The following is an 11,246-nucleotide window of genomic DNA, read 5'->3' on the forward strand; positions in this document are numbered from 1 at the left end:
AAAAGCCAACCGTTAGATCTTTCTCTTAGTTTTGATCTATGTTTCACCATTCTATTTCAGGACCGCATGTGGAGAAAGACACGTTCTAAAAATGCTGGTAGGCGTTGCATTGGTACAGATCCCAACAGGAATTTTAATGCTGGCTGGTGCAGTAAGTGTCTCCTAACAGTATCTATAAGTGATCATACAGACATGTAATAGCCAAAACACTTAATTATGGATTTTCCCTACCTGATGGTTGGTCCAGCTCAAGCTTGAGTCAAGACCGCCAGTATAGCATTGTGGAGTAGCTGGTGTTCAATTCTTGGAGCTGTTTTGGGCAAAAAACAGACTAGTGTCATTGGTATGGCTACTTCTATGAACATATATATACACACACATACATGCATGTATATACACACATATACACTTATATATACTTATATACACTTATACTTATATACACTTACACAGATGTATACACATATATATACACACACACACACTTCTTTGAGTTCAGAAAAGAAGCCAAAAGAGTTTCCTTTTGGTTGGTTTCACTATGGGGAGAGGGGTCTCTCGAGTGGTTTCCACTTGGCTGTTTCCTGGAAGCATCCTAGAAACAGAGGAGATACGCAAGGAGCAGGCTGTGAAGTACTGAAGCAAATCGGTATCCCAAGTCACATAACATAGGACTTTACATCAATACTCACGTTCTTCCAACTATGCACACTGCAGAGGGCATATTTATTTAATGCTATGTCATGTTGCCCAGTGTTTTAACTATGCAATAAAACATTCTCTTCTCTGATACAGCATGTGTGTCACTACGATTTCCAAGGCTTATCTACAAAAGCAGTTTAACATGACTCTCCTAACAACCAACTTTTTTCATTAAATACTAACTAAATTCACCTTTCTTCCCAGCTGTTGGGGCCTCAAAAAACCCCTGTGATTCCACCTACTGTGGCTCTGCACCTGAGTCTGAAAAGGAGACCAAGGCTTTGGCTGATTTTATTCGTGAACATCTTTCTACAATCAAGGCATACTTGACAGTTCACTCCTATTCCCAGCTGCTACTGTTTCCTTATTCATATAATTACAAATTACCATCGAATTACGAGGAACTGGTAAGTCTTTTTGTCATTTTGACATAATGAAAAGAATAAGTAAAAATCATCACTTGCTATTTAGGTCCATTTAACTTGAAGCAGTTTCCTTAACATCTGGAAAGAATCTGTACTGACAGTTTTTTGAAAATCCTTGTCTTTCATAGCAAGAACAAGGGAAACCATGATGACTTCAAGATAGTTCAAGCACAGGATAAACTTTAGAGCCTTTTTTAATTTCCACATACACAATGAATTTGCCACAAGGTCAGGTTTGTCTTCCAGTCGTGCTACACAGAAATCCACTATGCTGTGCAGCACTGCTTCTTCCCAACTGAAGAGGTTGCTGTGTATGTAGCTTTAATACATTACATAGAACATTATGCCCTCTAACTCAAGCTAACAGCTTGATAGATTGTAATAACTATGAAATGACTGAACTGATATCATCAATAGTAGACAAGGATCTGCCTACCTTTTCCTACCGAACCTTAGTTCTTACTGAAGTTCTTACTGAAGTAAACTGGTGAAACTCCTATAAATACAGGTTCAGGACAATAAGGCAGTTTCTGTTCAAAAGTATAATTAAAACCAGTTAGACACAAACCAGATAAAATTTTCATATCTGAGGCGTTTCTGAACAGGCATGGACTCAAACACACCTTTTATTTGGAAGAAGAGAGGATTAATGTGGTGTTTTAAAGGACAACGCTGCTTTTATTCATCCTAGAGAAAGGCCACACTCTAATGCCATTTAAGTAAGATAACAAAGGTCTGGAATGTATATTTTTTATCTTTAAAAACAGAGAGAGGGGTTACAACTATTAAATGTGTACAAAATTCATAAACATTTTATAAGGCCAAAAATCAACAGTCATGAATAATAAAATTACTTCAGTTCTCTGGCATATTAGCATTTAGAAGCTGTTGGCAGGGAAAACAACATAGCAAAACAAACAAGTCTTGATTCCCCCGCTTTCTTGAATGCTGCCAAAAGTCCAAGGCAACAACACTGTGTGTTGCTCTGCTGTGCAGGTCTGACAGATTTATGAGTGCTCCCAAATAGATGTCACCATTCTGAAGCACAAACACAAACTCAGGCCAACAGTGAAGTTCCGTGTTACATTTTTTACAGCTTTAAAGAGAGGATGAAATTAAGATGAAGATTTTGTTTTCTTGATTTATATTTCCAGAATTTTTTAGTTGTATCTATGCCAGGGAACTGCAGTAATTTCTTGTCTTCAATTTTTATAAAAGCTTCACATTTCACACATTGCAGTTCAGTCTAAAGTAATAAAACAACACAAACCCCTTGAAGCTGCTTTGTTGTCAAGATCACAAAGTTCCCATGTGTTAAAAATTTGCATGACGTTCTGCCCAATTTTTTGAATCAAGAGCAAATGTGATGAAACATAACTAAAAGTACAGCATGTTTCTCACAGTATTAAATGGAAAAAGTTTACATTGACAGCTCATTATTAAAACAATCCTTAAGAATAAGAAAGAACCTGTGTGCTTTTCTAGGTTTTAAAATTCTTTTATGAAATTAAAATTGTATATTAGCAATGTTCTATTATAAAACACAGTAAAATTTAATGAATCACCCATACTAAGGTTCTGCAATTTTTATCAATAAAAACTGTCCCGCCCTACAGGACAATTCTGCTATTACCATTCAGCATCAAAAATAAATAGCTCAGGAATGCAGGTTATATAGTTCTCTTCAACCATTTGATTTCACTTTGTAAGTTAGTCTTTCCAATATCACTTTATCCTCTATTTTAAATCAGGCACACTGATCCCAGAGGGAGTTCCATTATTTTCTACTACAAAGTAATGACAAATCTCACCACCACGACAAGGTGACCTTATCAGTGTTTTTCACATCTTAATTAAGGGAAAATATTTCCTCTATTGGTGATCCCAACAAAAAGACAGCAGGATCCCAGAGGTGTTAAACATGTGCAGTATCTGATTTTAACAAGGGAAGACTCCTTGCCAAAAATCCTTCTTTTGGAGAATGAGATCAGATATCATCCAATCAACATTGCCGGTAGTTGGGATAATTAAACAGAGGGGGCCTAATTCACTCCAATGGCAGTGAATTAAATAGAACGACTGACTTAACAGGCTCTGGGTCAGGTTTGAAAGTGCAGCTTTTCAGGTTAGTTCAAATAACTAAACCATATTCATTTAATCTGTGACTAAAGAAAATTTAAGATTTTCAATCAACATTTGTGCTTGCTTGAAGTGAGGCAGCTACAAAAAGAGGTATTATTTTTTATGCCAGTTGTGTTTCATGTCTAGGTCAGAATTTAGAGAAATGCTGAACAATTAGAATCTCAATTTTTAACAGAAATTGTTTGGGCATATAAAAGGATCATGAAGCATTTTGCAAATGAAGAAGCAAAATGTATAGTGCCATTATCTTAGCTGTTATTTTTATTCTGACACATCTAATAAATTAAAGGAAACATAGTTGCAATTTCTTATCTGTTTCAGTGAGCAACTGGACATGTGCTTAAACAAAACCTCACGACTGCTTATTATTAACAAGATTTTGTTCCATTGTATTTAATTAAAGTAGCATAATATTGTGCAGCTTATGCTGCATTCCTATGTCTGAGATATAGAAGGGCACAAAAATTGGGTAATTTGAGATCGAAGTCTGCTGAAGAGAAAGATCTGGGGAATACTTATATATCCCTTTCCTGCGAGTGTACTGAACAGCATGTCCTTGCAGATCAAAACACTTTTGCTGTTCACAGCCTTAAGAAATCACCAGAAGGCATAAAACTGTCCTGGTTTTGCTTTCTCAGGTAGAACAGGGCACTCTGCAAATCCCAGACATCCTGTATGCTCCACTGCATTGCTACAGCAAATCAGAACAACCTCGAAGTTACTGTAACTTACTCTGAGTCAGGGATTAGAACTATCCCTCAACTACCCCTGGCTCTGGAGTATAAAACATGATGAAAGTCATGTATGTTCCTTCCTTCCCACTCTTCTCCTTAGACACAAGAGGATCCCATCTCTGAGGATCTCAACCACACAGCTTACAAGGATTTTCCCAAAAACTTTTCTCCCTTTACTGAGGGTTGTTGTTTTGTCCCCCTCAGATGTTGCACAAAACTTTCACTGTTATCCAAACAATACTTGAACAACAAAAATAAAAACACCCAAGACAGTAAAATCTAGGTCAGGAATTTCTCAGAAGTTACACAATATTCTTGGGATGACACCCTGAAAGAAATATGTACTCCTTTTGGTGAACCACATCTTCCCTGCTCCATAATCCTATTGACTCATTCTTTACTATACCCTGGTGTGTTACCCTGCACACAGAACACACACTTGAATCCATCTCCTACAGAGAACAAAAGCATTAGCTTTTCACAATTTAAAAACGTGCTTGGCAAGACCAGTATCTCCCCACGCCCCAAAAAGGTTCTTTTCATCTTCATTTTACTATTCACATTTTTGTCCTCTGGCAATAAAGAACTCTGTATTTAATCCACTTTTCATAAACAGTTCAGCCCATACTTTTTAATCAGTTCATATTTTGGCCTTAGCTTCCTATTCAGTCACCCTATGCTTTCCTCATTCTCAGCAGACAAATCTAGCTTTATCAATTCTTATTTGTATCCAAATTGGCTCTGAACTACAATTTGATAGAGCAGAGGAATGTGCGTCATGCCCTTCCTTCCTTTTCAGGTTCAATTCCATCTCCCAGTTAAATAACAAACTCAGTGCCAAATACATGTCTGCAGCCAGCTCATACTCACTGCCAGATTAATGTATGTATATTATTACAGTTTGGCAGGCTGCAGAATATTCATCTACAACACAAGATAATTTTCTAGACACAGGATTTCAGTTTTTATTACTTGAATGCATATTGGCCACACTGGTTATTGTTTCAGCTCACTGAAATTAACCTTTCATATTGCATTGGTCTAGCATTTCATTTCCTCTTGAGTGCTTAAAATAGGATATAGTAGAAAGTAAAGATATGCCTGGAGTCTGTGCAGCCTGCAAGAGTGAATTTCAAATATATTGCATGACTTTGTGAATATCAGTCTGATTATTTAACCTGATGCCTGGGAGCAGGGTCCTGAATGTTTAAGATACATGAAGACCCGTGGGTAAGAATATTTGAACAGCCAGAACCCTATCCTCTAAGAGACTTGGACATAGCAGTGAGGAGTTGCAACCTACGCTGTTGCAAACTCCTGTGACTGTACTACTAGTCAACTGGGAAGCACAACAAATTGCAAAGGAGGCAGAAAAACAGTATTTGGAATTAGCTTGACAGCTGCTCCACCAAGTTTGCCGCAACAGATGTCCCACAACAGAACTGTTCTGTACTGACAGTCTTACAGTTGTGAAAAGGATGATTTTTAGTAGCAGCATCCTCCAGATGAAGCTGATGTACAAATCTGGCTGAAAAACAAATCTCCAACAGGTGTAGGGCACATTTACCTGAACTCAAGTCACACTGGAAACCCTCTCAACAGGGATCAATTTCTTAAATACTCTGTAAGACTGCCACAGAGAAACATGCTTGCAAAGAAAAAAGAAGCAAAATAGTGAAGTCCTCCAGTTATCCGGATTCCCTGGACTCTTGGGGCATATGCTTAACTATAAGCAACAACAGAATCAGGAACCAAGTTGTACATCAGTCCACCAGTTGGACTCTTTTGAGGGGAATCTGTATTAGCAAAACAAGGAGCCTCAGAAATTTAACTTCACTTGGCTAAAGCTAACTTTGCAAGTATCACATTTACAGCCTTTCACTCCAGAGGAAGCTGAGGATCACATAAGTGGCACATGAGACTGAGGTGAAGTGAAAATGCAGTTTTCAGCCTTGGGCAAATCAGTTTGCAGTCCAGTGAGGGAAGAGAGCAAGAGGTCCATCAATTAGTGAAAAGGCTTCTGCAGATCACTGTCAGACTGTGAGGGCAAAAGGAGTTGTCCACATGCAGCAGCTGTGTAATCAACATCCCTGAAGTGTTTCTAAACAGCTGCAATTTGCTGGCAAATCTAGCCTGATGATACAAGAGTAAAATGAGGGACATGCTCCCCAAAATATTACCTATTATCACACAGAAGATGCTTAGCCTAATAATTTATCTTATTAGGTCAAAACTCCAGATGTGGTGAGAAGAGGCCATAACATATTTTTTCAGTTATTAGCTTTTAATGGAAGATAGGTTTAAAGGTTGTGAATTATGTAAGATAATGGGAACTGAGAACAGAACTCTGCTGTATCACCAGCCCATGCACTCTGTACACAAGATCAAGGAAAATATTCGTAATTGCTGTGTAAACACAGATGGGTGATCAGTTCAGGGAATACTACCTTCTGCTGAAATGACCAGCCCTGCCAGTTCAGCTGCAAGTCAGAAGCTGAAAAGCCATTTCTGCTTCCAGTTACAAGGTATTAATTTGGAGTTGTTTCTAGGACTTCAGGGCACACTTCACGGCACCAGTTGTTTTTCTGCTACTATAGCTTTCAGCAAAATTTTCCTTGCAAGAAAGGTATTATTAGTAGTAAAAAAACAACCAACACTTCCCCCCCAAACACAAAAAACAACAAACTCCAAACAAACCACAACAATTCACTTAACCCAGTTGTGCAAAGATCTAGAAAATCACTCAACAGAAAAGAACATCCTCAAAGGTCAAAAAGATACCAACATTTCTCTTTCCAGACGTATTCCAAATAACTTACAGGCTTGAAAATCCAAACCACTTTTCAAATGCTAAATATCACTTGCCCATGTGGAAAATGTTGGGCATTATTTATATACCTGTGCATAAATCTCCATGTTACTTTTACAAATGGTAATTGTACTACTTTTTTAAAAAGAAAAAAATTTTCCTCATATTTTGTATTTATACTCACACTTATTTACTTAATTTTTATTATTCTTGCTGGTTTATATTTTTTATTATTATTATTTAAAGGTGACTTTAGTTCCTATAAAGTTGAATTTTTATTTTTTTTTTACTTTGGGTTTTGTACTATAAATTATTAGAAAAGCAAATGGTAGAGAGTCACTTAAAGGAAAAAAAAATCAGATCTCAAAACTTCAGTTTTATTTCATGATGAAGTCATAAATGCTCAGTCATGTTTTTCACTTAGAGAGGGTCATTTAAAATACCACCTCGATCTCCAGCCTGGAGAGCTTGAGGAGGTTGTTTATCTGTGTTCCAGGCTCTTAACAGCTGGAAATCTCAACTGCTCTTTCTACAAATATCTCTTTTTACAGCTACCTGGCCAATAATAAAAAACCCCTCAGGTAAAAAGATTTCCTGACATACTTTTTCTGGTATGTGTTCCGGTATGATTTAAAGCCATCATCTGGCAGCTGAGTGAAAGAAATGCCCTATTCTTCTAAAAGGGCAGCTCTGCTGTTCTATTGTCCCTAACACACAGTTTTTACTAAAGAGAGAGCACATACTAGTTACCAACAGGTCCATCTGTAGTATCAGACTACCTTTTCAAATTTAATATCCACTTCACATATATTTGAAAAGAGGAAGAGTCAGTTTACATTTAAAAAATTCATTTACTATTGAGAGATTTGACTCAATCTCAGCTGCTGATTAAATGAAGATATAAACAGAAGAGGACTAAAGAAAACATGGTATTGCTATCAGTAGTCTCCAACCTCTACAATTCCCTCAAAATGTGTTAAAAATTATTATGAATTTTAGAAAAATCAGCTTGTTAAGGGATTAAAAAACCCCAACCAAACAAAAGAAAAACCCACACTGGGGCAGCTGGTAGTTCAGCTATCACAGTCGCTCAGAATCCAACATTGTGAAATGCAAAGTAACAACATTCTCCCTACAATTGCTTCTGTTTGGACCACAGAGAGTCCAGAAACCAAGCGCCCCGTTAGGTAAAGCCAATGTTATCGGTGGAAGGACAAGCTTCAAATACTGGTCTGCCTTGTTCAAATATTCTTAGCATGCTGAATGACCACAAATTCCTACAGCAAACTTCCATAATTCTAGATGTTCAAAATCCAACATTTGGGAATGGGGAGACATTTGCTGTTCTGCAGTAAAATAGGTGGTCAGTGCTAATGCAACAAACATTTTGATGCTGTGTTGCAGAAGTTGAGAAAGCTCTCTTACTTAACTAAGATTTTCCAAACACATTGTCCAATTTGCCTTTTCGAGTAATTCACAGAAACACTTGAAGCATAAGGATGAAAAGAGAATATTTTTCAATATATATCTTCCACTGGGAAGTAAGCCAGAGTATAACCTACAGAGAAAGAAGGAGCTTGAGGAAATTCCTGGAATATTAAGCCATTCAGCTGCAAGCTATAACAAAAGATATGGCAACCCATTGCTTATTCTTATACTGAACATCTGCTTTCAAAAATCATTCATATTTATCATCTGTTAGTAATAGTTTTCATGTTTTATTACCAACATGCTGTATAATGAAGAACTGAAAATACCACATGTTCCAAAGAAAAGTCTGTAATTTTCCTTGATGCAAACATATAAAGCTTCATAGTACTATTGATGGGCCTGATCCAACCCTCACTGAAATCAGTGGGAGTTGAATGAGTCCCTCTGTGCACAGGAAATGAATTGAAATTAATGATCCTACATATGGTTCCAGGGTAATTTATGCCTTTTCTGGCTGTTAATATTTATAAGACCTTAATCTGCTTCCACTTGTATCAGCGTTCAACTCCACTGACTAAGCTGACTCTGCTCTGAATTTATACTGCTTGAATAGAAGGAAAAGGCTGTTGCATGTTCACAATTTACTGTATGAAGTTACTACTATTCTCTTAGATTCTCTTATCTCTAATTAAGATTCCTTATTTAGTTTTAATCTTGTACAAATTTCTTCTAAATACAGAAAATCCTGTTACCTATTGTCCCCTTACCTATCCAAACTATACTGGACAATAGCTGTACATAGAGACAGCAATACACAGACTGGACAATACTCCATTAAAGCTTGGAGAGCGAGTTCTTTACTGATAAGCTCTTCACAACATAACAAGCTGTGTCTTCTCAGCTACTGGGATCTAGTCATACCGAGAGGTGAACAACAGTTGTCAAATAAAAACTTCTCAAGCATGGCTCTTCAGTTTATTTAACAATGTATTTGCTTAGATTCACTCCGAAAGCTTCTGAAAATCTGCATTTATCATTCTCCTTTTCCTACAGAACTCTGTTGCTCGTGCTGCATGCAAACAGCTGGCCAGTTTGTATAATACCAAATATACATATGGCCCAGGAGCTACAACAATCTGTAAGTACTGGCCTAAACATACTAGCCATCTATATTAAGCGCTACTAAGACTATCAAATGCAGTTTTCTAGTTGACTGTTGTTCCCCTTCCTAAGTAGTTCCCTTCTTTCTTCACATGCATATACTCAGAGGTATACATGTCATCTGTCAATTCTAAAATATGGGATGATATATTCCTTAAAGATCCCAGGGAGTGTGCCGCCGCCCCCCCACCCCGCCCCGGAAGGTAAAGTGATGTGACCAAGTGTTTAGGAACTCATGTGCAAAGCGTGAATTCCTAAATCACACACAGCTTAGATTTAAACATAAAAATCTCAACTTTCTGCATTTTCAGTGTCTCCAAGTCAAAGTGAAAAGATTATGTGAACCCTAAAGAATTGGCTTCAACTACTATAGCCACACAGATAATTATTTCTTTTACTTTGCATTACAGTCTAAGACAATTCCATTTGTCTACCCTTCTTGGAAACTCAGCTGTCAGGATATGGCCTTTGCAGTTCAAAAGCCAAGCTGAGGTTGCCAAATCTAGATTTCCAGAGCTTCAGTATCTCCTGTATTTAAGATCTCCTAATTTACTTAAATATGTAAACTACTCTTTTCCCTATTTCTCTTCCCTTAAATAATGTAAAAAACCTTTAAGAAACAGTTTCTCCCATTTTTTAGAGTATTATGGTGATTATTCCTTTAAAAATATTTTGGTGGTGCTTAGCAGTTCTGGAGGCTCCTTCCTTCCATAGCAAAAGAGACTTTCTACATTGTACCAAAGTACTGGAAAGGGAGGATACCATTTGTCCAGAAGAAAGATGGAGCTAATATCCCAGATCTGCAGTTCTTTCATATCTGTATGAATCTCAGAAAGCTACCCAGAGAGAGGGTATTTGCTTCTGATACCAAATCTATCTAAACAAACCCATGCAAGCATGCCATTCTCTGTTCCTGGACATTCCTCCCATGGGCTCCCCACAATATTGACAAGGAGGGAGCAGTTTAGCTTGTTTACATTAGTTTGCACACATCAGCTGGAACAAAGCTCACAAATGGCCTAAAATCACAGAAGCTTTTCCATAAGCAGGAAAAAACAACTGATTCACTTATTCTTCCTTTTTATCTGTCTTTTCTGCATTTCTGGCTACGTGACTTGACTCCAAAGTATATCGCATTTCAATGCGTAGCCACACTTTTCCACTTAAGCTTTATTTTATTTCTTTATCAACAGATCCTGCTGCAGGGGGCTCTGATGACTGGGCTTACGATCAAGGCATCAAGTACTCTTTCACTTTTGAGCTCCGAGACACTGGTAGATATGGTTTTGTTCTCCCTGAATCTCAGATAAAGCCAACCTGTGAAGAGACTGTACTTGCTGTTAAATACATTGCCAATTATGTCCTTGAGCACTTGTATTAGAATGGAGTTCTAAAAACTATTAAAGAAGGCTTTATTCAAAGATGCCTTCCTTTTTATTCTTCCCTAACCATAGGTTTTATTTCTCTTTACTTAATGTTCTCAGTCATACCCTTAGTCCATCATAGATCAACAGAACTACAAGTTTGTCAAGAGGAATTACATCTTTTATTAAGGCAACTGATAGGGTCAGGGAAGGTCTAGGGAAAAAAAAAATCACAAGAAGCTTAATCAACTTAAGGTAAAGGTTGCCTTAATAATTAAACTTATCTGTACACATAGCAGACAGGCAAAGCATTAGAACTTATACAGTCTGAACGCTGTATTAAGGAAACCAAAACAAAACAAAACCAGCTAGGTGATTCACATCCAACCATTTATTGCCTTAATGGCCTCAGTAGTAAGGAAGGGTCGCATCATATACTATTTAAATTACGTTAGCTGTGATATGCTCTTGTGAATTTTCT

The 11,246-nt window shown here is 37.3% G+C and overlaps 1 protein-coding gene across 2 annotated transcripts in view; it reads left to right on the plus strand.

The window, feature by feature from the left end:
• Positions 1 to 10,822, plus strand: part of CPB1 (carboxypeptidase B1) — a 66,784-nt gene extending 55,962 nt beyond the window's left edge. For both annotated transcript variants that reach the window (XM_055817401.1, XM_005237724.3), the window contains exons 8-11: positions 61 to 151; positions 904 to 1,106; positions 9,294 to 9,378; positions 10,595 to 10,822. In XM_055817401.1, coding sequence (XP_055673376.1) covers positions 61 to 151; positions 904 to 1,106; positions 9,294 to 9,378; positions 10,595 to 10,782 — 567 coding nt within the window. In that variant the 3' untranslated portion in view covers positions 10,783 to 10,822. The remainder of the gene's footprint in view (positions 1 to 60; positions 152 to 903; positions 1,107 to 9,293; positions 9,379 to 10,594) is intronic.
• The last annotated feature ends 424 nt before the right edge of the window (positions 10,823 to 11,246 follow it).

The sequence above is a fragment of the Falco peregrinus genome, chromosome 12, assembly GCF_023634155.1.
Source record: "Falco peregrinus isolate bFalPer1 chromosome 12, bFalPer1.pri, whole genome shotgun sequence".
NCBI classification, from domain to species: domain Eukaryota; kingdom Metazoa; phylum Chordata; class Aves; order Falconiformes; family Falconidae; genus Falco; species Falco peregrinus.